The 26,255-nt window shown below is 51.8% G+C and overlaps 3 protein-coding genes across 11 annotated transcripts in view; 2 read left to right on the plus strand and 1 right to left on the minus strand.

Moving 5' to 3' along the window:
• LOC114679535 (uncharacterized) overlaps positions 1 to 9,813 on the minus strand; it is a 25,942-nt gene extending 16,129 nt beyond the window's left edge. For 5 of the 6 annotated variants that reach the window (XM_077940631.1, XM_077940633.1, XM_077940634.1 and 2 more), the window contains exon 1: positions 8,465 to 9,434. In XM_077940631.1, coding sequence (XP_077796757.1) covers positions 8,820 to 9,434 — 615 coding nt within the window. In that variant the 3' untranslated portion in view covers positions 8,465 to 8,819. Of the gene's footprint in view, positions 1 to 8,464 lie in introns of all 6 variants that reach the window. The other variant, XM_077940635.1, reaches the window with a different exon arrangement.
• Positions 8,922 to 15,880, plus strand: LRP10 (LDL receptor related protein 10). Of its 4 annotated transcripts, none has more exons than XM_077938405.1 (7): positions 8,922 to 9,524; positions 9,921 to 9,965; positions 10,394 to 10,626; positions 12,897 to 13,087; positions 13,197 to 14,214; positions 14,500 to 14,629; positions 14,751 to 15,880. In XM_077938405.1, the coding sequence occupies exons 3-7, from the start codon at positions 10,445 to 10,447 to the stop codon at positions 15,336 to 15,338; spliced, it is 2,109 nt and encodes a 702-aa protein (XP_077794531.1). In that variant the 5' UTR covers positions 8,922 to 9,524; positions 9,921 to 9,965; positions 10,394 to 10,444; the 3' UTR covers positions 15,339 to 15,880.
• Positions 15,881 to 21,564: 5,684 nt separating this feature from the next.
• On the plus strand, positions 21,565 to 26,018 carry REM2 (RRAD and GEM like GTPase 2). The gene is made up of 5 exons (XM_001100692.5): positions 21,565 to 21,740; positions 23,020 to 23,361; positions 23,612 to 23,685; positions 24,370 to 24,577; positions 24,960 to 26,018. Exons 1-5 carry the CDS (start codon positions 21,638 to 21,640, stop codon positions 25,253 to 25,255), a joined length of 1,023 nt encoding a protein of 340 aa, XP_001100692.1. The 5' UTR covers positions 21,565 to 21,637; the 3' UTR covers positions 25,256 to 26,018.
• Positions 26,019 to 26,255: the final 237 nt, after the last annotated feature.

Genomic DNA, 26,255 nt, shown 5'->3' on the forward strand with positions numbered 1-26,255 from the left:
CAATGGCGCAATCTCAGCTCACTGCAACCTCCACCTCCCAGGTTCAAGCAATTCTCCTGCCTCAGCCTCCCAAGTAGCTGGGATTACAGGCACGCACCACCACACCCAGTTCATTTTTGCATTTTTAGTAGAAATGGGGTTTCACCATGTTGGACAGGCTGGTCTTGAACTCCTGACCTTAAGTGATCCGCCTGCCTCAGCCTCCCAAAGCGTTGAGATTACAAGTGTGAGCCACCACGCCCAGCTCCTAGTTTTTATTTTTAAAGAAGGGGTCTTGTTATGTTGCCCTGGCTGGACTCAAACTTCTGGGCTCAAGAAATTCTCCCACCTCAGCCTCCCAAGTATCTGGGCTTAATTCCACTTTACATAAACAATAATTAAGCCACCTGTCCTTTCTGTAAGTTGATGTTTTTTACCTAAGTTGTAGGATTTTGCATTTTTATCTCCTCTGTCATTGTAGATCTCTCAGATTCATCATCCTAGGTTGTCAAAATCTTTAGATTCCTTATTTTATCTTCTAGCTCCCAATTCCAATTCATGTCATCTTAGAATCTAATTAACTCTTATTCTACATCTTCATATAAATAATTTTTTTTTTTTTTTAAGACAAGGTCTCACTCTGTCACCCAGTCTGGAGAGCAGTGGCAAATTTTTATATGTTTTGTAGAGATTGGGTTTCACCATTTTGTACAAGCTGGTCTCAAATTCCTGAGCTCGAGCAATCTGCCCACCTCAGCCTCCCAAAGTGTTGGGATTATAGGCGTGAGCCACTGTGCCTGGCCTTAATTAATTTTCGTATATGTTGACTGGGACTCTCCAGGCTGACATCAGTTTTGATGTGTGCATTATGAATACCTATTTCAACTTGAGGGTACTAGTCGTATTATCATTCAGTCCATATTTTCCTATTGGCTTAAATCTAGATAGTCTGTTTATGGTACTAAGTAATACTCCCAAAAAAGAGATTGATTTGTATTTTTTTTTTTTAACTTTTTATTTATTTTTTTTTTTTGAGATGGAGTCTTGCTGTGTTGCCCAGGTTGGCGTGCAATGGCGCGATCTTGGCTCACTGCAATCTCCGCCTCCCAGGTTCAAGCAATTCTCCTGCCTCAGCCTCCCGAGTAGGTGGGACTACAGGTGCCCGCCACCACGCCCAGCTGACTTTTGGTGTTGTTTGTTTGCTTGTTTGTTTTGAAACAGAGTCTCACTCTGTCGCCAGGCTGGAGTGCAGTGGCACGATCTTGGCTCACTGCAACCTCCGCCTCCCAGGTTCAAGCGATTCTCATGCCTGATTCCCGAGTAGCTGGGATTACAGGCGCCCACCACCACACCCAGCTAATTTTTGTAGTTTTAGTAGAGACGGGGTTTCACCATATTGGCCAGGCTGGTCTCAAACTCCTGACCTCAGGTGATCCACCCACCTCAGCCTCCCAAAGTGCTGGGATTACCGCTGTGAGCCACCATGCCTAGCCTGTTGTTGTTGTTTTTTTTTTTTTTGAGACGGAGTTTCACTCTTGTCGCCCAGGCTGGAGTGCAAGGGCACGATCTTGGCTCACCGCAAATTCTGCCTCCTGGGTTTAAGCAATTCTCCTGCCTCAGTCTCCCGAGTAGCTGGAATTACAGGCACCTGCCACCGTGCCTGGCTAATTTTTTTGTATTTTTAGTAGAGACAGGGTTTTACCATGCTGGCCAAGCAGGTCTCCAACTCCTGACCTCAAGTGATCCGACCACCTCAGCCTCCCAAAGTGCTGGGATTACAGGCATGATCCACCGCACCTGGCCAGCTAATTTTTATATTTTTAGTAGAGATAGGGTTTCACCATTTTGGCCAGGCTGGTCTTGAACTCCTGACCTCATGATCTGCCTGCCTTGCCCTCCCAAAGTGTTGGGATTACAGGCATGAGCCACCGCACCCAGTCGATTTTTATTTTTAATTAATTAATTTTTTCTTTTTGAGACAGGGAATGCACCCAGGTTAGAGTGAGGTGCTGGGATCACAGCTCACTGTAACCTCGACCTCCTGGGTTCAAGTGATCCTCCCACCTCAGCTTCCCAAGTAGCTGAGATCACAGGCATATGCCACCATGCCCAGCTAATTTATTTTTGTTTTTTGTAAAGATGGGGTCTCCTTATGTTGCCAGGCTGGTCTCAAACTCCTGGGCTCAAACAATCCTCCCACCTTGGCCTCCTATAGTATTGGGATTACCGGCGTGGGACACCACCCTCAGCCAAGAATGATTTTAGAATGATGTGTCTAGTCGGTGAACTATGCCAGGTACTACTGATGATTACCTCCATGGGTCAGAATCTGGTCAGGTAAACAGTCCGTAACAGTTAATTCAGTAGAGGAAATTTAACAAAGAACTAGAAAAATATGATGAAATTGCTAAAAGTCTGAAAGGAGATGGTGAGGTAGCCCAGAGATAAGCAACAGCAGGAAGCTGGAGGAACAAAGGGAGAAGGTGGTGTCACCAGCACCTAACAAGCCAGGCTACCCAGTGGGAACTAGAACCATGGAAGAAGCGCAGCTGCTGCTAAAGACAAAGCTGAGGCAGAGGGGATGGGGCCCGCCCTGGGTCCTCCTTCCCTGCCTCCCCTCCAGTCTCCCACTAGTGCCTCCTGCTGGCTGAACCTAGCCCAAAGTCACTTGGCCAGAGAGCCTGGAAAGTGTAGTTTGCAGGAAGAGGCAGCAGGATTAATCTGAACACAGACAAGTAAATGACTAGCATCCATTCTAGAAATTAGTCAGGTGTTAAATTCCTTGCTCTGAAGATTCTAGAATCTACCATGTTTAACACCTAGGATTCTGATTCAGACAACTTGACTTACGTCTTGGCTCTTGCACATGCTAGTAGTTTGATCTTGAGCAAAGTGTCAAACTGTCTGTGACTCAATTTCCTCAATTAAAAAATGAGGACAAAAAATAACACCTACTTCCTAGTGTGGTCAGGATTAAATGAGATGATGTAATGTGAAGTGCTTAGAACCGTGCCTGATGTGGTGAGTCCTCTATAAAAGTTAGATATTATCATCTTAAAAACTAAACATCAGCCAGGCATGGTGGCTCACGCCTATAATCCCAGCCCTTTGGGAGGCCAAGGCAGGAGGATGGCTAGAGGCCAGCAGTTTGAGACCAGCTTGGGTAACATATCAAGAGCCCATATCTACAAATAAATAAATAAAAATTTAAAAATAAACATCTGGGCCGGGCGCGGTGGCTCAAGCCTGTAATCCCAGCACTTTGGGAGGCTGAGACGCACGGATCACGAGGTCAGGAGATCGAGACCATCCTGGCTAACACGATGAAACCCCGTCTCTACTAAAAAATACAAAAAAAAAGCTAGCCAGGCGAGGTGGCGGGCACCTGTAGTCCCAGCTACTCGGGAGGCTGAGGCAGGAGAATGGCGTAAACCCGGGAGGCAGAGCTTGCAGTGAGCTGAGATCCGGCCACTGCACTCCATCCAGCCCAGGCGACAGAGTGAGACTCCGTCTCAAAAAAAAAAAAAAAAAAAAAATTAACATCTGTCCATTTCCCATTACTTTCACTATTTTTCATAGTTCCTCAAAGATTTCCAAGAATATTTCCACAGTCCCATTCCCAAAGGTACTTGATCATTTAGGATATGATTTTTATGGGACTGAACACTGAAACTCACTAAGCTAATTAAAGCTTACACTCGGGCCGGGCGCAGTGGCTCACGCCTGTAATCCCAGCACTTTGGGAGGCTGAGGCAGGTGGATCACGAGGTCAGGAGATCGAGACCATCCTGGCTAACACAGTGAAACCCCATCTCTACTAAAAATGCAAAAAATTAGCCGGGCGCGGTGGTGGGCACCTGTAGTCCCAGCTACTTGGGAGGCTGAGGCAAGAGAATGGCGTGAACCCTGGAGGCGGAGCTTGCAGTGAGCTGAGATCGCGCCACTGCACCCCAGCCTGGGCGACAGAGCGAGACTCCGTCTCAAAAAAAAAAAAAAAAAAAAAAGCTTAAACTCATTATAAAGGCCTAGGTCATCTTGAATTTTTCCCTCATCTTTTTTTTTTTTTTTTTGGTTTGCATTCACTCTTGAATATTAACTCCCAGTGTCTGCCACAGTGTCTTGTACTTGGAAGGCACTTAAATATTTACAGAATGAAAGTTTGTTCTACCCTGGTGCCATTTCTTCCTGATGATGATTATCCCCAACAGCATAGGTCTTGACTATTTTCTGCAAATTTTAGTTTATTCAACATTCCAGACCATGGGTTCTCTTCCCCCTTTCTTCACCCCCATAACTCTTCCCATCTCACTACCACCTTTCCTGCTTCCTTTCCAGACTCCTACTCCCTGCGATGCTCATTCCCATGGACACTCCCCATGGCTGTCTGGCATTATCAATTTATGTATCTGACCTCTCTTTCCAACTAGACTGTAAGCTCCTTGAAGCTAAAGTGAAGTCTTAGGAATTCCAGGCATCCAACAAGAATACAGCCAGCGCTCAGGTGAAACTTCCGTCCACTTTTAGGACCTAAATATTTTCAAACTCCCCAACCTCCTTGTCCTGCTTCCTTTTGCATCTGCCTCTCACCTTCAGGGTTCTTTTTCTTTTTCTTTTCTTTTCTTCTTCTTTTTTTTTTTTTTAATGGGGTCTCGCTCTATTTACCAGGCTGGAGTGCAGTGGTGCAGTCTCGGCTTACCACAGCCTCAACCTCATGGGTTCAAGCAACCCTCCCACCTCAGCTTCCCAAGTAGCTGAGACTACAGGTACACACCATCACACCCAGTTAATTTTTGTACTTTTTGTAGAGACGGGGTCCTACTGTGTTTTCCAGGCTTGTCTCAAACTCCTGGGCTTGTCATTTATAGTTATCCCAATCCGAATCTGCAGGAGATTCAAGAGATTAGTTTCAGGATCCCTGAAGATATCAAGGATCCCTGAAGGTATTAAAAATCCCTGGCTTCCACCTTCACGGTTCTATTCAATCTTCTCATTAATCCTGGGAGCACAGAGAGAGTTAGGACGTGGGACCAAGGTCCAAGTGGAAGAAGAGCCTTTTTATGGCCAACTCTATGGTATCAGGCCCACTGAAGCCCTACAACAATAAATGTTATTAATAGAAAACCCTTCTGAGGCTGGGTGCGGTGGCTCACACCTGTAACTCCAGCACTTTGGGAGGCCGATGCAGGTGGATCACCAGAGGTCAGGAGTTCGAGACCAGCCTGGCCAACATGGTGAAACTCCGTCTCTACCAAAAAATACAAATATTAGCTGGGCATGGTGGCACGCGCCTGTAATCCTAGTTACTTGGGAGGCTGAGGTGGGAGAATCGCTTTAACCCAGGAGGTGGAGGTTGCAGTGAGCCGAGATCGTGCCACTGCACCCCAGCCTGGGCGACAGAGTGAGACCCTGTCTCAAAAAACAGCAAAAAACAATCAAACAAAAAAGAAAACTGTTCTGACTGGTCTGTTACAGTGGTGTTTACAACTAGTTGATCACAATCAGTTACAGATTTCTTTATCCCTTTTCCACTCCCACTGCTTATTTGATTAGCCTTTAAATATAATAGGGCCGGCCGGGCACAGTGCCTCACGGCTATAATCCCAGCAATTTGGGAGGCTGAGACGTGGATCACCTAAAGTCAGGAGTTCGAGACCAGGCTGACCAACATGGAGAAACCCTGTCTCTACTAAAAATATAAAAATTAGGCCAGGCACGGTGACTCACGCCTGTAATCCCAGCACTTTTGGGAGGCCAAGGCGAGTGAATCACGAGGTCAGGTGATCGAGACCATCCTGGCCAACGCGGTGAAACCCTGCCTCTACTAAAAAACATACAAAAAATTAGCCGGTCATGGTGGCGGATGCCTGTAGTCCCAGCTACTCGGGAGGCTGAGGCAGGCGAATGGTATGAACCCAGGAGGCGGAGCTTGCAGTGAACTGAGATCGCGCCACTGCACTCCAGCCTGGATGACAGAGCCAGACTCTTGTCTCAAAAAAAAAATTTAGCTGGGCGTGGTGGCGCATGCCTGTAATCCCAGCTACTCGGGAGGCTGAGGCAGGAGAATTGCGTGAACCCAGGAGGGGGAGGCTGTGGTGAGCTGAGGTCGCACCATTGCACTCTAGCCTGGGCAACAAGAGCGAAACTCCATCTCAAATAAAATAAAATAAAAATAATAGGGCTGAGTGCAGTGGTTCATGCCTGTAATCCCAGCACTTTGGGAGGCCGAGGCAGGTGGATCACTTGAGGTAAGGAGTTCAAGACCAGCCTGGTCAACATGGCAAAACCCTGTCTCTACTAAAAATACAAAAATTTTCCAGGCATGGTGGCAGGCGCCTGTAATCCCAGCTACTTGGGAGGCTGAGGCATGAGAATCACTTGAGCCGGGGAGGTGGAGGTTACAGTGAGCTAACATTGTGCCACTGCACTCTAGCCTGGGCAATGAAGTGAGACTCTGTCTCAAAAAAATAAAATTAAATATAAATAAATAAATAAATAGGCTGAGTGAAGTGTCTCATGCCTATAATCCCAGCACTTTGGGAGGCCAAAGCAGGAGGATCACTTGGCCCGGGTGTTGAAGACCAGCCTGGGTAACATAGTGAAACCCCATCTCCACAAAAGATACAAAAATTAGGCTGGGGACAGTGGCTCACGCCTGAATCCCAGCACTTTGGGAGGCCGAGGCAGGCAGATCACAAAGTCAGGAGATTGAGACCATCCTGTCTAACACAGTGAAACCCCATCTCTACTAAAAATACAAAAAATTAGCCGGCATGGTGGCACATGCCTGTAGTCCCAGATACTTGGGAGACTGAGGCAGGAGAATCACTTGAACCCAGGAGACTGAGGTTGCAGTGAGCCGAGATCGTGCCACCGCACTCTAGCCTGGGCGACAGAGCAAGACTCCGTCTCAAAAAAAAAAAAAAAAAGAAAATTAGCCCGGCATGGTGACACAGGTGTGTATACTCATGAGGCTGAGGTGGGAGGATCACCTGAGCCCAGGAAGTTAAGGTTGCAGTAAGCCAAAATTGTGCCACTACACAATTTTGTAGAGTGAGACCCTGTCTCAAAAAATAATTAAAATTAAAAATTAAAATTGCTGGGTGCAGTGGCTAACGCCTGTAAGCGAGTAGATCACCTGAAGTCAGGAGTTTGTGACCAGCCTGGCCAACATGGTGAAACCCCATCTCTATTAAAAATATAAAAATTAGCTGGGCATGGTGGCCCATGCCTGTAATCCCAGCTACTCAGGAGGCTGAGGCATAAGAATCGCCTGAACCCAGGAGGTGAAGGTTGCAGTGAGCCTAGATGGTAGTCACTAAACTCCAGCCTGGCAACAAGAGTGAAACTCTGTCTCAAAAACAAACAAACAAACAAACAAAACAAAACAAAACAATTTTATATTATTTGTAGAAGAGAGAAAGTGGTTAAGATCAGAATGTGGACTCTATCCAGAGTCAGACTGCCCGGGTTCAAACCCTAGCTTCATGGCCAGGCGCAGTGGCTCATGCTTGTAATCCCAGCACTTTGGCAGGCCAAGGCGGATGGATCACCTGAGGTCAGGTGTTGGAGACCAGCTTGGCCAACATGGTGAAACCCGGCTCTACTCAAAATACAGAAATTAGCCGGGCATGGCGGCGGCGGGCACCTGTAATCCCAGCTACTGGGGAGGCTGAGGCAGAAGAACTGCTTGAATGCGGGAGGCAGGAGGTGGTGGTTGCAGTGAGAGGAGATTGCGCCACTGCGCTCCAGCCTGGGCGACAGAGCAAGACTCCGTCTCAAAAAACTAACAAACAAACAAACAAAAAAACAGATGCAATTCCACTCAATTCCCCCAATCCCACCCCTGACAATATTTTCTGTCTACGATCAGTTAAATCTGCGAATGCAGAACCCAAGATATGGAGGGCCCACTGTATTACATCTTGGGCAAAATACTTAATTTTTCTGTGCCTGCATTTCTTGGAATACCTTGGAAATTGGAAGTAACAATAGTATCTACCTCACACTGTTGTTGAGAGAATTAAACCCGCAAATACTTGTAAAGCCCGCAAATACTTGTAAAGTTTTAACGTATTTAGTATATACTAAAGTAGTTCCTAAGTATTTAGTAGAGTGCTTACTTAGATCTGTGCCTGAAAAGTGGAAAAATCTAAAATTGTTTGCTATTTGTTGTTTATTTTTCACTGAAAATTCTGAGCTTCAATATTGTTTATTAATGTTATCTATCAGTGCCACAGGAAATCGGTAACCCCCAGCTCACACAAATTAGAAATACCTTCTGTGACTGATAATAATAGTTGCTACCCGATATGGAGCACTTCCCGTATGTCAGGCAACTTGCTCTCCTTAAATGTTAGCAACAACCCTAAGAGGAAGTTGCACTATCATAAACCTCATTTTATACCTGAGAAGAACGGAGAGGTTAAGTAATTTTCTGGAGGTCAGAGCCAGCAAATGGAGAAGGAGTACTTATTCGTTTATTTACCATTTATTGAGTTCTTCCTGTGTCTCAGCAGGAGAGAAGCCCTGTAGGTGCAAAGGTAAACAGTCTAGGCCCCAGCCTACGGGAAGTTTGTTTGCAGAGAAGGGGCGGGACGGGGGCGGGAATGACGAACAAATAGTTACCATACCGTGTGGTAATAGCTGTAATAAAGTCTCACTCCAAAAAGTGCTGCCGGATCTCAGACCCCGGGACAAGAAAAGTACTGAGAGCTTAGGGCCCAAAGGAAAGACATCACAGTTATGGAATAAGCAGACGTCCTTTGACAAACGTCTGACAAACGTGTTACACCCCAAGGATTAAACAAAGCAGGGTTAAATGCGGAAGCTGAAGCTGCCAGTCAAGGGCCCGTCTGACAAGTCCGGCAGAGCCGGAAAGGGGTTAAGGCGAGCAAGTGGGTGTGGCCCGCTCGTTGATTGGCAGGGGTGGGACCGGGCTCGTCACCCGCCCAGGCTACTCCAACCCCTGGGCGGGCGGGGGTACCTCCTGGGCAAGGGCCGGAGCGCCGGGCCGAGCCACCTCTGCCCCTCCCCCGCTTCCCTGTCGCGTTCCGCGGGCTGCAAGCGCTAGAGGAGTGGAGCAGCACCCAGCCGGCCCTAGGGGCTGAAAGTCGGCAAAGTTTGGCCCGAAGAGGAAGTGGTCTCAAACCCCGGCAGGTGGCGGCCAGGCCAGGCCAGGGGCGCTCGCGGCCTGCGGGCGGGCTGTAGGTGAGGGCGCGACCCAGTGCCGAGATCCGGGACTTCAGGAGCCAGCCCTGGGAGAAAGAGTGCGGCGGCGGCCGCCGGAGAAAACAACTCCAAAGTTGGCGAAAGGCACCGCCCCTACTCCCCGGCTGCCGCTGATTCCCCGCCCCCAGCCCTGGCATCCAGAGCACCAGTCGAGCCCGGGCCATGGAGCCCCCTTGGGGAGGCGGCACCCGGGAGCCTGGGCGGCCGGGGCTCCGCCGCGACCCCATCGGGTAGACTACAGAAGCTCCGGCACCCTTCCGGCACCTCTGGACAGCCCAGGATGCTGTTGGCCACCCTCCTCCTCCTCCTCCTCCTTGGTAAGAGCCGAAACGAGACCACCCCCGAGCCTTCTGTCACCGGGCCAGCAGCTCTAACTCCCTCCAGTGCGGCCCCGCACTCCATCCTGCCTGCCCATTCCCTCCAGCCCCTGCCACCACCCCCAGCACTGCCGGCCCCAACCCCCAGGAAGTCTTCAGCCGCTCCGCTGGGCCCTCGTCCTCTCTCCGGCTTTCGCCAGATCACCCCACCAACCCCACAGGCCCTGCTGTCGGACCTTCCTTCCATGGAAGTCCCACGCCGCAGCCTTCTCCCACCCCCGACTCCCTCTTCCTATTAACTGCCCGGAAGTCCCGGATGGCTTCCTTGAGTTGCTCAGGTGAAGAAAACTCCTAAGGGGTGTCTCACTCTCCTGCCCTTTCTCGTTCCTCCTCTAGGAGGCGCTCTGGCCCATCCAGACCGGATTATTTTCCCAAATCTTGGTGAGTTGAGGGAACCTCTGGGGCTCCGTGGGCTTGGGAATGTGGGGGCACTCGAGAAGGACGCTCTGTTCCCTCAATTCCATGGGACCTACCACAGTTTTAGAGGAGAGATCATTTAGCCTTTATTTTATAGATGAAAATAAGGCTCGGTGTGGACCTTCATCTGGTAGTTGCTATGTACTATTTTATTTTTTCTGGGAATATCTATGCTTGATCGTCCTAACCAGGATGTAGTCTCCCTGAGGGTAGAGGTAGTATTTCCTGCTTCTCCTGGTTCAGTGACTGGCACAAGGCAGACTTCAGAATTGTTCGTGGTATTAGTATTAACTGGTGAAGCTATGAAGAATGTGGAGAGAAAGAGCGAAGCCAGAGGGCTGTAACTCTAGGATGTGTGTGGGCAGGGGCAGATACTTTGCTCCTCCTTGCAGAGCCCAGACTTTTGGAAACCTCAAGCCTCCAAGCGGAAGCGGAAGGGTGAGATGCTAAGGGCTGTCTACTACCAGTGTCCTACCTTCCTCTCTCCAGCTTGTGAGGACCCCCCAGCAGTGCTCTTAGAAGTGCAAGGCACCTTACAGAGGCCCCTGGTCCGGGACAGCCGCAGCTCCCCTGCCAACTGCACCTGGCTCATCCTGGGCAGCAAGGAACAGACTGTCACCATCAGGTGAGAAGCGGAGCAAGAACAAGAACCCATTCTTCTCCCTTGCCCCTTCCCCTCCATTGGAAGTCTTCAGGTACATTTCTTTCCCTTTTTTTTTTTTTTTTTTTTTTTGAGACAGAGTTTCACTCTTGTCACCCAGGCTGGAGTACAAGGGCACAATCTCAGCTCACTGCAACCTCCACCTCCTGGGTTCAAGTGATTCTCCTGCCTTGGCCTCCTGAGCAGCTGGGATTGCAGGTGCCTGCCACCACGCCCAGCTAATTTTTTTTGTATTTTTAGTAGAGACAGGGTTTCACCACATTGGCCAGGCTGGTCTTGAACTCCTGACCTCAAGTGATCCACCTGCCTCGACCTCCCAAAGTGCTGGGATTAAAGGCGTGAGCCACTGGGCCTGGCCCATTCAGGGATCACTTCTCTATGGAATTTCCATCCTTGTCAACAGGGAAAGAGTAGAATTTGATTTGGCCTAGTGTGCCCTAAAAGCCTGACTTTTTCTGGGCCAGATTTAATGAACTGAAGTGGAGCTGGGCTGGAGTGGACATCTAGCTTGGGTCCTGGGCATCTCCAAAGGACAGAGGCCACTCTACAAACGGTCCTCAGCTCAGATAGAACTGTTCTGAGGAGTCCTTCCATTCATTGCATGTCCTGTGTGAGATTCCGAACTACTCCTTAATCAGCCTAGAACATTCCTCAGCCTCTCTGGATCTTTTAAACATTCCAAGTTTCCCCAGGCTCCCCTGACCTTGGATCATTGTTTGGGGATCATATTGAGTACCTGGCTATTTGCCTCACATAGTTCATTTTCCATAAATTCACCCAGAAAGAGGTAGACAAAGAGAGAGGCAAACTGTGGAGAGGCTGGCAGGGCAAAGGGATCAGAATGCCGTGGAAAACCAACCCACGTCTCACATCTGGCACAATGGGGTAGGGTAAGATGGTGAGTTCTGGTTAATTGAACTGTATGGTAATCACCAGCTACTGCTGGTACCATACTTGGGTGACAGTGCTACAACAACTGGAATGCAGTGCACCTCTTCTTAACTCAGTCCCGGAACACAAGTCAGTTTTTCCAAAGGGCTCTAGGATATATCTTATGGTCTTATGGTGATACCAGCCCATGTTAGGAAGATCCCCATTGATTACATTGACTTAAAAATAATTTGGCTGCCAGACGCAGTGGCTCACACCAGTAATCCCAGCACTTTGGGAGACTGAGGCAGGCAGATCACCTGAAGCCAGGAGTTCGAGACCAGCCTGACCAACACGGTGAAACCCCGTCTCTATGAAAAATACAAAATTAGCCAGGTGTGGTGGCGGGCACCTGTAATCCCAGCTACTTGGGAGGTTGAGACAAGAGACTTGCTTGAACCCAAGAGGTGGAGGTTGCAGTGACCCGAGATCACGCCATTGCACTCTAGCCTGGGTGACAAGAGCGAAACTCTGTCTCTAAATAAATAAATAGGCCGGGCGCAGTGGCTCACGCCTGTAATCCCAGCACTTTGGGAGGCCGAGGCGGGCGGATCACAAGGTCAGGAGATCGAGACCACGGTGAAACCCCGTCTCTACTAAAAATACAAAAAATTAGCCGGGCATGGTGGCGGGCGCCTGTAGTCCCAGCTACTTAGGAGGCTGAGGCAGGAGAATGGCATGAACCCGGGAGGCGGAGCTTGCAGTGAGCCGAGATCGCGCCACTGCACTCCAGCCTGGGCAACAGAGCGAGACTCCGTCTCAAAATAAATAAATAAATAAATAAATAAATAGGCTGAGTTTTTTTTTTTTTTTTTTTTTTCATTTTAAACATTTTATTATTGAAATTTCAAACACATACAAAAGTAGAAATATTAGAGCAATAAATCTCCACGAACAAACCACTCCACTTAAATTATCAACATGTTGCCAATTTAGTTCCCAGTTCTCTTTGCCAATTATTTTTCTTTTGCTGGAATATTTTGTTTTTTGTTTTTTTTTTTTTTTTTGAGACGGAGTCTCGCTCTGTCGCCCAGGCTGGAGTGCAGTGGCCGGATCTCAGCTCACTGCAAGCTCCGCCTCCCGGGTTCACGCCATTCTCCTGCCTCAGCCTCCCGAGTAGCTGGGACTACAGGCACCCGCCACCTCGCCCGGCTAAATAGGCTGAGTTTTTATTTGACCATTTAGATCACAGAGAAGCAGATGTTTGTGCTTCCTGGGATACTAGGGGCCTGGTGGCACCGGGGGAGGAGAAAGCCAGCAGCAGTCAAGAGCATCTCATGTCCTGCTCTCCTCTACTCCCATAGGTTCCAGAAACTACACCTGGCCTGTGGCTCAGAGCACTTAACCCTACGCTCCCCTCTCCAGCCACCGATCTCCCTGTGTGAGGCACCTCCCAGCCCTCTGCAGCTGCCCGGAGGCAACGTCACCATCACTTACAGCTATGCTGGGGCCAGAGCACCCATGGGCCAGGGCTTCCTGCTCTCCTACAGCCAAGGTAGGCTGGACAGGGATGTTTGAGGAGTAGGCAGTGAAAGCCCCAGGCAGGAGGGGAGGATCCTGAGGGCTCTGGTGCTTCACAGCCCCTCTCCATGGTGCCTCTGCAGATTGGCTGATGTGCCTGCAGGAAGAGTTCCAGTGCCTCAACCACCGCTGTGTATCTGCTGTCCAGCGCTGTGATGGGATTGATGCCTGTGGCGATGGCTCTGATGAAGCAGGTTGCAGCTCAGACCCCTTCCCTGGCCTGACCCCAAGGCCCATCCCCTCCCTGCCTTGCAATCTCACCTTGGAGGACTTCTATGGGGTCTTCTCCTCCCCTGGATATGCACACCTTGCCTCAGTCTCCCACCCCCAGTCCTGCCATTGGCTGCTGGACCCCCATGATGGCCGGCGGCTGGCCGTGCGCTTCACAGCCCTGGACTTGGGCTTTGGAGATGCAGTGCATGTGTTTGATGGCCCTGGGCCCCCTGAGAGCTCCCGACTACTGCGTAGTCTCACCCACTTCAGCAATGGCAAGGCTGTCACTGTGGAGACACTATCTGGCCAGGCTGTTGTGTCCTACCACACAGTTGCTTGGAGCAATGGTCGTGGCTTCAATGCCACTTACCATGTGCGGGGCTACTGCTTGCCTTGGGATAGACCCTGTGGCTTAGGCTCTGGCCTGGGGGCTGGCGAAGGCCTAGGTGAGCGCTGCTACAGTGAGGCACAGCGCTGTGATGGCTCGTGGGACTGTGCTGACGGCACAGATGAGGAGGACTGCCCAGGCTGCCCACCTGGACACTTCCCCTGTGGGGCTGCTGGCACCTCTGGTGCCACAGCCTGCTACCTGCCTGCTGACCGCTGCAACTACCAGACTTTCTGTGCTGATGGAGCAGACGAGAGACGCTGTCGGCATTGCCAGCCTGGCAATTTCCGATGCCGGGATGAGAAGTGCGTGTATGAGACATGGGTGTGCGACGGGCAGCCTGACTGTGCGGACGGCAGTGATGAGTGGGACTGCTCCTATGTTCTGCCCCGCAAGGTCATTACCGCCGCAGTCATTGGCAGCCTAGTGTGCGGTCTGCTCCTGGTCATCGCCCTGGGCTGCACCTGCAAGCTCTATGCCATTCGCACCCAGGAGTACAGGTCAGTGGGAGTGGGACTGGCAGTAGAGGAGTAGACCCTGAGGGTGAGGCTGGGCCGTGCAGCTACAGGAGACCATGAAAGCGCCCACCTTGGGGGAGAGGCTCCCATGATCAGCTTATCAGTTGTGTCCTGTAAGGGACAGGTCCAGATCCTGAAAGCAGTTTCAAGGGAGGAGGGACCTCAGATGACCTTTGGGAAAGCCATGGCACAGCTCCAGCTGGCCTGGCCCAGGTGTGGAAGCTGGCCAAGAACTACCAGCAACTGAGCAGTCATCATTCCTTCTAGCATCTTTGCCCCCCTCTCCCGGATGGAGGCTGAGATTGTGCAGCAGCAGGCACCCCCTTCCTACGGGCAGCTCATTGCCCAGGGTGCCATCCCGCCTGTAGAAGACTTTCCTACAGAGAATCCTAATGATGTAAGTCACTCCCCACAACCCTAGCACCTCCTGGTCCCAGTTCTGCTGTGGCCCCACCCCTGTACCCTCCTTCATCCAACCTTTGGCCCTCTGACTCTGAGGTCTTCTCATCTCCTTGCAGAACTCAGTGCTGGGCAACCTGCGTTCTCTGCTACAGATCTTACGCCAGGATATGACTCCAGGAGGTGGCTCAGGTGCCCGCCGTCGTCAGCGGGGCCGCTTGATGCGCCGCCTGGTACGCCGTCTCCGCCGCTGGGGCTTGCTCCCTCGAACCAACACCCCAGCTCGGGCCTCTGAGGCCAGATCCCAGGTCACACATTCCGCTGCTCCCCTTGAGGCCCTAGATGGTGGCACAGGTCCAGCCTGTGAGGGCGGGGCAGTGGGTGGGCAAGATGGGGAGCAGGCACCCCCACTGCCCATCAAAGCTCCCCTCCCATCTGCTAGCACGTCTCTAGCCCCCACTACTGTCCCCGAAGCCCCAGGGCCACTGCCCTCACTGCCTCTAGAGCCATCGCTATTGTCTGGAGTGGTGCAGGCCCTGCGAGGCCGTCTCCTGCCCAGCTTGGGGCCCCCAGGACCAACCCGGAGCCCCGCTGGACCCCACACAGCAGTCCTGGCCCCAGAAGATGAGGACGATGTGCTACTGGTGCCACTGGCTGAGCCGGGGGTGTGGGTAGCTGAGGCAGAGGATGAGCCACTGCTTACCTGAGGGGACCTGGGGGCTCTACTGGGGGCTCTACTCATAGTGGCACAACCCTTTAGAGGTGGGTCAGCCTCCCCTCCACCACTTCCTTCCCTGTCCCTGGATCTGAGGGACTTGGTGGGCCTCCTGTTGACCCTCAGTCTATGCTATAAAGTTAGGTGTCCCTCAGGCAGGGAGAGCGCTCACAGAGTCTCCTCTGTACATGGCCATGGCCAGAGACCCCAGTCCCTTCACCACCACCTGCTCCCCACGCCACCATCATTTGGGTGGCTGTTTTTAAAAAGTAAAGTTATTAGAGGATCATAGGTCTGGACACTCCATCTTTGCCAAACCTCCACCCAAAAGTGGCCTTAAGCACCTGAATGCCAATTAACTAGAGATCCTCCAGCCCCCAAGGGGAGGATTTCGGCAGAACCTGAGATTTTGCCATCCACAATCTCTCCTACAAGGCCTGGCTCACAAAAAGAGTGCAACAAATGCTTCTGTTCCATAGCTATGCGTTGCTCAGTAAGTTGAGGTAAAAAATAAAGGAATGATATATCTCAAAATTTTGCAAATTAGCTGCGAGCCTGAGCCCTGCCGCTGCCCATCTCAGTCTATGCTCATCTCATCCCACTCCTCCCTGTGGAGCCCTTTGCTTGGCCCTCTACCTCCTGCCCTCTTCCTGGTCATCTCCCAACCACTATTCTCTTGATTTTTATACCACACAGAAGGTAAGAACATTCTAGGAACCCTAAGGATCAGCCCTCTCCATTTCCACTCAAATGCCTGGCGCCCAGCTCTGCAGTGACTGACTCCAGGGGTGTGCACCAAGCCTTGTTTCCTCACTGCCAAGATAGAAGTCAGGGGAGCCAGCTGGGCCTTGCGGTCAGGAAGGTTCTCATTTATGGAGCATTCCCCGAGCCCAGAACATAGGAGCAACTGTCCCTGGTGGGACACAGGAGTCATGACTCCTACCCTCCACCCTCCACACCTACCAGGCATTTAGCAGTCTGTCCTATGCAAGACAGATGGATTCTCAGCCAGGATACCTCAAGGCAGGCAAAGGTGAGTGGAGGGAAAGCTCACAAACATTCAGGATGTGTGGTGCTGGCATCACCATGGCCAAATCCAAGAGGTCTTCCTGGAAGAGGGCCCAAACTGGAATCTAAAGAGTGCTGTCAGCAGTTGGAATAGAGCTGTGAATTCTAGACAGGAGGAGTGTCCACAGAACAAGCAAACTGAGGAGATGAGGGCAAGGATTATAGGCAAGCCCCTGGGCCTGAGAGCACAAGCAGCGGCGAGAGTTGCAGAGCTGGGGTGGGTGATGGAGGTAATGATTCGTAAGCAGTGTTGGAACCCAGCCCCTAGTGAGCAAAGTGACAGAAGCTGCCCCAGAGTTTGGGAGGAAGATAGAGGCAAAAGATGTAGAAGGAAGCTGTAGGGGTGGGAGTGATGCCTCAGGAGCAAAACTGAGGAATTCCCTAACGGAGCCAGTCCCTGGGAAAAGAGGCTCCCCTAAGGCTCTTCTTGTCTAGCCCCACACCTGGTGGAGCCCAGTACCCAGCCTCGCCCCACACCTGGTGGAGAGGCCCTGTTGATTACACGCTGTCAGCATCCTCAAACCCAGCACTAATTGCACAATTTTCCTCTCTTCTAGTGAGCAAGAGCCTGAGGAAGTAGCAGAAAGGGATGTGGGCCCATGTGCAGTTCTGGGACCCTGGCACCTTGGCTCAGGGAAGACCTGAGCTCCTTTCACTGCTGACCCTCTCCAGGGACTGGGGAGAGGGCTCCGGAGAACCTGGTTCTTGCTTACTGTTCTCCCTTTGGGCCCTCCTTCCCAAGTGCAAACAATCCTGGTCCATTCAGCATCAGGCCCAATGGAAATAGTGAAGCAGTGATTATCCCTCCCCTGCCTCTCCATAGCCTGGTCTTTGCCCTCTTCTTTGCTCTTCTCTTCCCCCATAGCCACCTCAAATACTTGCAGCCTGATATCTTCATTCCCCTTCATCCAGACCTTTTCTCTCCTAGTGGTATTGCAAATTGAAAGTGGACAAAGACGCCAGGCGCGGTGGCTCAAGCCTGTAATCCTAGCACTTTGGGAGGCCGAGGCGGGTGGATCACGCGGTCAGGAGATCGAGACCATCCTGGCTAACCCGGTGAAACCCTGTCTCTACTAAAAAATACAAAAAACTAGCCGGGCGAGGTGGCGGGCGCCTGTAGTCCCAGCTACTCGGGAGGCTGAGGCAGGAGAATGGCGTAAACCCGGGAGGCGGAGCTTGCAGTGAGCCAAGATCGCGCCACTGCACTCCAGCCTTGGCCACAGAGCGAGACTCCGTCTCAAAAAAAAAAAAAAAAAAAGACAGTGGACAAAGACTTAAGGTAAAACTGCTCCTCGTGGTGGAATGCTTCCAAATGCTGGAAGGACTTTAGGAAAGAGTTCACCAAGGAGGCCTGTGATTATAGATCAGTGGGCCTGAAAGAAGTTTCTCCAGGTTCTGGTTGTGTGCTGTATGAGGCATAGGCAGTAATACTACTCTTGTCAGCCATAGTGAAGCCCCAGGCTAGCCAGGATAGGGGACTGACCTTGTACAGGCAGCATGGAGAAACTAAGACAGAGGGTCCTGCCCAAGTGATGGCACTGGGGAGTAGTCACTCAGGTTTATTTCCACCAGGGCCCAAGAAAAGAAATGAAGCCACTTAAAATTCCATCAAGATAGATACCAATATCCAAGATGCTTGGTCTTAGGGGTGTGGGATCCACATGGAGGTTCTTGGTGGGAAGGTGGGAGGTGTTTTCAGCATGAGATAAGGCTCAGGCTGTGAATCACAATCTAGAATCTAAGATAAAAGAAGATACCAGGGCCGGGTGTGGTGGCTCATGCCTGTAATCCTAGCACTTCGGGAGGCCAAGGCGGGCAGATTTCCTGAGCTCAGGAATTCGAGACTAACCTGGGCAACACGGTGAAACCCCGTCTCTACTAAAATACAAAAAATTAGCTGGGTGTGGCGACATGCACCTGTGGTCCCAGCTACTTGGGAGGCTGAGGCAGGAGAATTGCTTGAACCCGGGAGGTGGAGGTTGCAGTGAGCCAAGATCGCACCACTGCACTCCAGCCTGGGTGACAGAGACTGCATCTCCAAAAAAAAAAAAAAGAAGATACCAGAACTCAGTCCTTAAGAAACAAAATTCTGCCAGGCACAGTAGCTCAGGCCTGTAACCCCAGCACTTTAGAGGGGCCAAGGCAGGTGGATCGCTTGAGGCCAGGAGTTCAAGAACAGCCTGGACAACATGACAAAACCCTGTCTCTACCAAAAATACTAAAAACTAGCCAGTCTCATAACCTGGTCTCAAAATAAATAAATAGATTTAAAAAAAAAAATCCTGGGCCTGAACCAAGCTCCAGGCCTCGCTGAGAGGGGAGAAGGACCCCCCAGCCACACAGCCCAAGGCTGCAGAAGCACCTTGGTTAGAGAGTGAGTACCTGGATGTGGCGCGGTGGCTTATGCCTGTAATCCCAGCACTTTGAGAGGCCGAGGCAGGTAGATCACGAGGTCAAAAGATCAAGACCATCCTGGCCAACATGGTGACACCGTCTCTACTAAAAATACAAAAATAAGTTGGGCATGGTGGTGCGCGCCTGTATTCCCATCTACTCAGGAGGCTGAGGCAGGAGAATCACTTGAACCCGGGAGGCGAAGGTTGCGGTGAGCCGAGCTCGCGCCACTGCACTCCAGCCTGGCAACAGAGCCAGACCCTGTCTCAAAAAAAAAAAGTGAGTGCCTGATGATGCCAGATTTTTCATCACCTGAAGTGAACCCACACAACAGAGCTGGGCCATGGGCATCATAAACCCCATTTTGCAGGCTCAGGAGGAGTTTCAGGGAAATCAGAAGACTGGCCCAATCTCTACCAAGTGGTGGATTTAGACCCGGTATGGCTCTGTTCCAAATCTCAACCTTATCCCACTGTTCCACGGGACCTCCCATTCCTGACGGAGCCTGGACACGGGCAAGTGCACAGCCCAGGAGGTTGAGGTTAGAGTGAGCCATGATCACACCACTGCAGTCCAGCCTGGGCAATAGGGAGAGACCCTGTCTCTGAAAAAAAAAAAAAATACTCATTTTGGAAGGAAGTCATTCTAAAATGTTACACTTGTCTTCAGCGTATCTGCAATATAATAAAAATTTTCTGCATAACTGAGGATCATTCACAGAAAGCAATGGCTTTTCTCCAGCAGTGTCTTCTGAAGTTGTAACAGTAGGGGCACGGGGAGCTATTTGCTTTTATGCTAAACGACCTTAGACCACTTATAAAATGCATATGAATGCTTTGAGTGTGTGTGTGTGTGTGTGTGTGTGTGTGTTGTTGCCTCCCTGACTACAAGGGGTCACTTGCTACTCTAAATGTGTTTCTAATCTGCTAGTACAGGAACACACATGGACACATTAAAATTGTGAATAAAAGTAAGTGAAAAGTAAGTAGGCCATGACTGAGGACTGGAGAATCTACCCAGTGGGTAAAGCACATGAGTATTCTAGCTGCTGAGGGGTCCTTTCTGCTCCCTCAAACTCTGCACTGTTGCCCTATAGCTGACCTCCAAATAAGTGAAGTGTCACTGCACATTGTTCCCAAGATGATTATTTGCCTCTTCCCCGAAAAGTCCACTGATGATTGCAATATAGACTTTTCCCAATAATAGGAGACAGTTGGAATATTTAAGAGAAAGAAAGCAGCACAGTGTAGAAATGAAAAATCCTTGGCACTGGAAAGATGTGGGTGGGATTCTTGGTGTTCCCATTTTCCAGCTACAAGATCGCTTTAGGGACAGGGCACCCACCTACCATTGTGGGCCTTGGGGTGAAGAAGATGAAAGGAGATAATGCGGCCCGGCGCGGTGGCTCAAGCCTGTAATCCCAGCACTTTGGGAGGCCGACACGGGCGGATCACGAGGTCAGGAGATCGAGACCATCCTGGCTAACACAGTGAAACCCCGTCTCTACTAAAAATACAAAAACTTAGCCAGGCGAGGTGGCAGGCGCCTGTAGTCCCAGCTACTCGGGAGGCTGAGGCAGGAGAATGGCATAAACCCGGGAGGCGGAGCTTGCAGTGAGCTGAGATCCGGCCACTGCACTCCAGCCTGGGTGACAGAGCGAGACTCCGTCTCAAAAAAAAAAAAAAAGGAGATAATGCAAGAAAGTACTTAGCACAGCATCTGGCAAAAACAGGGCAAGGAAAGGAAATCAAAATGTGTGTCTGGGAGCTTCAGGGTGTCAGGAAAGAGGACGAGGAGGAAAGGGGCAGGAGAAGGAACCTGAAGGGAAAGGGAACTGGGCAGAAAAAGAACAGTAAAAGAGATGTGCTATCTGGGCTTCCTACAAACAGGCACACATCACCCATTGTGTATCTGCCTTGCATAGCCCAGAAGGCCTGGCAGCTACACCAAAAAACATTAACAGTGGATAGGGGAGTTGGGGGGTAGTGGGCACTCCCCCCTCCCCCACCCACTTAAGATTGGGAACTTCGTGTTTGAGATAGCTAGCTTTGTCTCACCCTTTTTTCCTGCTCTGATTATCGTTGGCTTGGTGGGCCTGGCAGGGAGAGAAGGTGGAGGAGTCTCCACGGTGGTTTGCCCCTACCTGAACTTAGTGGCAAAATAAAGCTGCCCAAATGAAGCAGCTGAATTTCCTTCCTCAGAGCCCGCATCTGACTAGTGGCTAGGAAATGGGTACTTTTGTGGCTCTTAGCCCAGAAGAGGCAGGGTGGAGAAGGAAAAGGTGGCAGGTGGCTGACCCTCAGTCCCCACACCTCTTTTGGCCTGTATCTCTTTGTCTTTCAGACCAGCTTTTAGTCTTTCTGCCTCTTGCCCCTGTGCAACCACTGAGCACGCTCTCTGGGCTAGACAGTGTCTGGAAATACAGAGACAAATGATGCATAGTCCTGGCTGCTGGAGAAAGACCTTCACCTCCCCAGGTCCCTGCCTTCTGTCACCCTCAGCTCCCTTACCCACTGACACCTCCTGCAACCCTTGTCTGTTCTGCCCCTTGACTGTTCTGTTGTAACTCAACCAAGCTCTGCAGTGTGTGTGCTCCCAGAGGGAAGCGACACAAAGAAAAGAGGGGGGGCAGAAAGGAGGGAATCCCGCTGACATCACTGCTCATTAGCATGTGTGACCTCATCAGGGGGCGGGACAATTTCCCCAGGTGTCTGGGGGGGAGGGCATGTGTGTGTGGGGGGGTGGTATTTAAAGGGAAAAGCTGACAGTGCTGCTGAGTGAGGGAGAGGGTGCTGCGAGCTGCTGGGCTGCACACGCACACGCACACCGATGCACACGGACCCGGACACAGACATGGACACGGACACAGAAACCACAGCACTCTGCCCCTCTGGCAGCCGCCGGGCCTCCCCTCCAGGGACGCCCACGCCAGGTGAGGGCTAACCTGGGCAGGTTCCAGCTGAAACCATGGGGGTGGGAGCTGAAGCTTTGATGGGGAGGTCAGAACTAGGGTTTGAGGGAGCTTGAGCCCAGTCAGCAAGAGGGGAAGAGCAATTGAGAAAGTGGAGAAAACCCCTGCTCACACAAGGGATTGGGGTTGGGCTAGGGTGGAGGGGAAGAGCTGCCTAAATGCCCCCTCCCCCATCACTCCCAGGGCTTGCTTGAGAAACTGGTACATGGCCCCTAGCTCAGCCTCATTCCCGAGGCTAGGATGGGCAAGAAGGAAGGGGAGAGGAAAGGGGCAGCCCACAAGCCTGGGAATCACAGGCAGGGGCTACCCTGGGGAACTGTTGTAAGGGTTCTTCTGGCTCCTGGAGGTCCTGGCTGCTGGCCAAGTATTGATCCTGGGCTATTTCCAGCCTCCCTCCAGCCCCCTTTGTTGTGTCTGTTGTTCCTCCTCCAGTTACCCTGACCCGCGCATTGTCACTCTCCCTTTCGTTCACACACACACACACACACTCTCTCTCTCTCTCTCTACTTCTACTGCTCTATGAACACAATATTCTCTCCCACTCACAGGGACAGACAGGGATGCAGGATTCTCACACCCAACCACGCAATGAGGGATGCTCACCTACAGGGCCACGGGAAGCAGCGGCAGCCCCTCTCTCTCTCACACACACACACAGAGAGAGCCCACAGAGCCCCAGCACGCACATCATCTCAAAAAGCAAAGGCCCTTTCCTAGGAAGAGGCTCACTACAAAGTTTTTTACTCTGCTGTACCTACTCCCCAGACACTAGGCAGCAGCTTCAGCTTCTCATCCTCTCTGCTCCTCAGTTTGGGGATGACCAGTGCCGGAAACAGGAGGAGGAAGGGCCTCTTGATGGAAAAAGAGGCAGCTTCCCCAAACCCCCCTCCCACTCCACCCCACAGGGCCAGAGGCCTAGTCTGGGGATGTGCCTGTATATCAGTGTAAAGTGTGAGTGGGTGTGTGAGTGTGCATTCAGGTCCCTTCCCTGCATGGGGCACGTTTTGAATAGGTTGGAGTTGGGACCACATTGGAGAAGCTATCATGTCAATTCCAGTTCAGGCTTCTGGAGACTTTAGTGTAAGAGGTCAGGCCAGACATTCTCAGTTCCTTCTGGGTAATGGTCAAGTGGGTGTAGCTGGGCCTCTGGTACTGGAACGGCCTGGATTGACCCTTCTGCATATGGTTGGGCATATCCCACTCACAGTGTCCTTTTCTTTGCCCTCCCATTTTATTTTAGAAGCAGATACCACACTACTAAAGAAGCCAGAGAAACTGTTGGCAGAGTTGGACCGCAGCGGGCTACCCTCTGTCCCTGGGGCCCCCAGACGAAGAGGCAGTATGCCTGTCCCCTACAAGCATCAGCTCCGGCGGGCCCAGGCTGTAGATGAACTTGACTGGCCACCTCAGGCCTCATCATCTGGCTCCTCTGACTCCTTGGGCTCAGGAGAGGCAGCCCCTGCTCAAAAGGATGGCATCTTCAAGGTCATGCTAGTGGGGGAGAGCGGTGTGGGCAAGAGCACCCTAGCAGGCACTTTTGGTGGTCTCCAGGGAGACAGTGCTCATGAACCAGAGAACCCAGGTATTTGAAGAAGCCCTCCAGGGGTTGAGGGGGCTCTGGGGCCCTGGTCAGGGAAGGAAGTGCTCATGACCTGAGCAGCCCCTGAAGGACAAAGCTTAACAGAAGCTTTTCCAATGCTTTATGTGGCAGCCTCCCTGAAGAGGGGTGGGGTTCCCTGGTGCTGATATCTGAGGTGTCCCTGGTTACCAGGTCTCACAAATGTTGGGAAATCTCCTAATGGACTTTATTCCCTCTCCCTATTTCCCAACAGAGGATACCTATGAAAGACGCATCATGGTGGATAAGGAGGAAGTGACTCTAGTCGTTTATGATATCTGGGAACAGGTGAGAACTAAGATGTGGCTGCCAGCAGGTAATGAAGCTGGGAGAACTGGGGAAGGGCAAAGTGGCTGAAGGTGGGACTGCTGGTCCTGGTTTCAACATGTACTGGAACCTGACCTTTCATTCATATCACTTCAGAAAGCAAAGGCCCACACCACAGTCCATAGCCATTAAGAGTCACAGTCTTTCCAGGATCTTCTGACTCAGAGCAAACTCAGAATGGGAATTTGACAAACCCTGCAGCTCCAAGCTAGGCTGGACACCCTGAAATTGACTCCATCCATAAATGTTTCAGTCTGAAGGAATCTGATGTGACAGGACAAGAGCTCAGGGATCTGGAATATCAGGGAAGGGGGAAAAAAGTGAGGACTTCTGAATATTTGGACATAAAGGTTACTATGTAGAAATAAGAGGCCAAATTACAGACGTGTGAATAATATTCATTTTTGAATCAAGAGCTTAAGCTTAAGAAATTAGGATGGCTACCCTAGTCTAGGATCCTCATAGTACTAACTTCTTCCTCTTCCACAAACACTCTGGGTATGGAGATTCTGCCATTAACTAGCTCTACTATCCTAAGCAGGTGGCTTCTTTCTCCCTCACAGCCCTGTTCCTCCTCTTTGAGGTGTAGGTGCTGGACAGGATCTCCTGTGCCTCTAGCCCTAACGTTCCTCTGCCTGTCTGCAGGGGGATGCAGGAGGGTGGCTGCGGGACCACTGCCTTCAGACCGGGGACGCCTTTCTCATCGTCTTCTCAGTCACTGACCGACGGAGCTTCTCCAAAGTTCCAGAGACCCTACTTCGGCTCCGGGCTGGGAGGCCGCACCACGACCTACCCGTTATCCTTGTTGGAAACAAGAGCGATTTGGCCCGCTCCCGGGAGGTATCACTGGAGGGTGTGTATCCTGAACAGATTCCATACTTGGGATCTCAGGGGAACGCTGTCCCTTCCAGGTCACCTCTTCTCCCTAAGGCCTTTTTACCATTACGGACGCTCTCACTTGCAATCAGACCCAGGCTAAGGGCACACTCCCAATGCCCTACTCGAGGACCCTGAGAATCCCTTCTTGTCACTTCCCCTCACCTCTCCCCTAGGCCTCCTTCTCCCTCTCCTTCGCACCTCCACCTCCCCACCATATGAGCTCAGCCAAGTTCTCTCGGTTGCAAGAGTCACTAGTACCAATCCCTTGCCACCGCACGCCCAGGCCCTCCCTAGACCCACCCTCGCCCCAGGTCCCGTACGGCCTAGCGGGCGCCTGAGCGGGTCCCTTCCTGCAGAGGGCCGCCACCTGGCCGGGACGCTGAGCTGCAAGCACATCGAGACGTCGGCCGCACTGCACCACAACACGCGGGAGCTCTTCGAGGGCGCGGTGCGCCAGATCCGGCTGCGGCGGGGCCGAAGCCGCGCCGGGGGCCAGAGGCCCGAGCCGGGCAGCCCCGAGGGTCCTGCGCCGCCCGCACGCCGCGAGAGCCTCACCAAGAAGGCCAAGCGGTTTCTCGCCAACCTGGTGCCGCGCAACGCCAAGTTCTTCAAGCAGCGCTCCAGGTCGTGTCACGACCTCTCGGTGCTCTGAGCCGCGGTCGCCATGACCACTGCGGTCGCCATGGTCACCGCGCCCTCCGCTCGCCCCCCTCGCCCCTCCCCTCCCCGCCCCCGTCCGGCTTCCCTGGTGGAGGCCGTCTAGGAAACCAAAAACTCCCAGGATGCCCCGGTGTGACCGCGGGGGGCGGCCCGGGGCCGCTGGGCGGTACCTCCACACCCGCCCCCACGCGTTCTCCGGACCTTCGGGCCTCAGGGCGCCTAGAAGGCAAGGACGCAGACCTGAAGGCGGCCGGTGAGCGGGGCGGGTTCTGCTGGGTCGGGAAGAAAAATAATTCTGCAACGTAGTTTGTTTTTTATTAATTCGCGCTTGGCCACCTCATCTGTAAAGAGATTCTAAAAGCGAGATCTGGAAAAAGTGCTTTGTAGACTCCTTGACGGAGTTTGCCTCCTTTGTACGCTGCGTGAACATGCCTCACCTTTAAGAGAGTCTTAAAGGTGAAGACACGGAGACCCTTCCTCCAGGGACCTTCCTGAAAACGTTCTGGCTCTCATCTGCTGCCGCATGTGTCCACTTTGCCTTTAAGGAGTTCTTAAAGGCAAGGGCCTGGAAGCCCTTGATTCACTTGACTTACTAGTCCACCACGGCACTTCCCCTTTAAGATTATTAAAGGTAAGGGGTGGACAGACTTTCTGCATTCAGAAGCTGAGCAGTGGCAACCCCTTTGGGCCAGGGCCCAGGGGGCACCAGCAAGAGGCCACCCTTTCCCTTTTCAATAAAGAATTTTTGTACTGCATCTGTTCACGTTTGACTCTGTTCTTGGAGTCTGTGGGGGAGGAAATGGGTGTTGATGGAAACTGCTATTACCCACCAGAAAACTCAGGCCTAGAGGAGCAAGGAACCTAACTCTCTAAGGAGGCTCTGGAACTGACTTGACCTGGGATAGTCCGTGTCAAAGGGCCACAGGCCCTTACAGATAATCGGGCCCACTTCTTTTGCCGATGAGAAACAGGCCTGGAGAGGAACAAGGACC

This window comes from Macaca mulatta, chromosome 7, assembly GCF_049350105.2.
Source record: "Macaca mulatta isolate MMU2019108-1 chromosome 7, T2T-MMU8v2.0, whole genome shotgun sequence".
In the NCBI taxonomy this organism is placed as follows: Eukaryota; Metazoa; Chordata; class Mammalia; order Primates; family Cercopithecidae; genus Macaca; species Macaca mulatta.

Coding starts and splice junctions, on each gene's coding strand:
- REM2 (XM_001100692.5), top strand. CDS start 21,638: ATGCACACGGACCCGGACACAGACATGGACACGGACACAGAAACCACA. Junction 23,362..23,611: donor TCATGAACCAGAGAACCCAG/GTATTTGAAGAA, acceptor ATTTCCCAACAG/AGGATACCTATGAAAGACGC. Junction 24,578..24,959: donor CCGGGAGGTATCACTGGAGG/GTGTGTATCCTG, acceptor CCCTTCCTGCAG/AGGGCCGCCACCTGGCCGGG.
- LRP10 (XM_077938404.1), top strand. CDS start 9,488: ATGCTGTTGGCCACCCTCCTCCTCCTCCTCCTCCTTG. Junction 9,525..9,923: donor CCTCCTCCTCCTCCTCCTTG/GTAAGAGCCGAA, acceptor CTCCTCTAGGAG/GCGCTCTGGCCCATCCAGAC. Junction 14,630..14,750: donor CTACAGAGAATCCTAATGAT/GTAAGTCACTCC, acceptor ATCTCCTTGCAG/AACTCAGTGCTGGGCAACCT.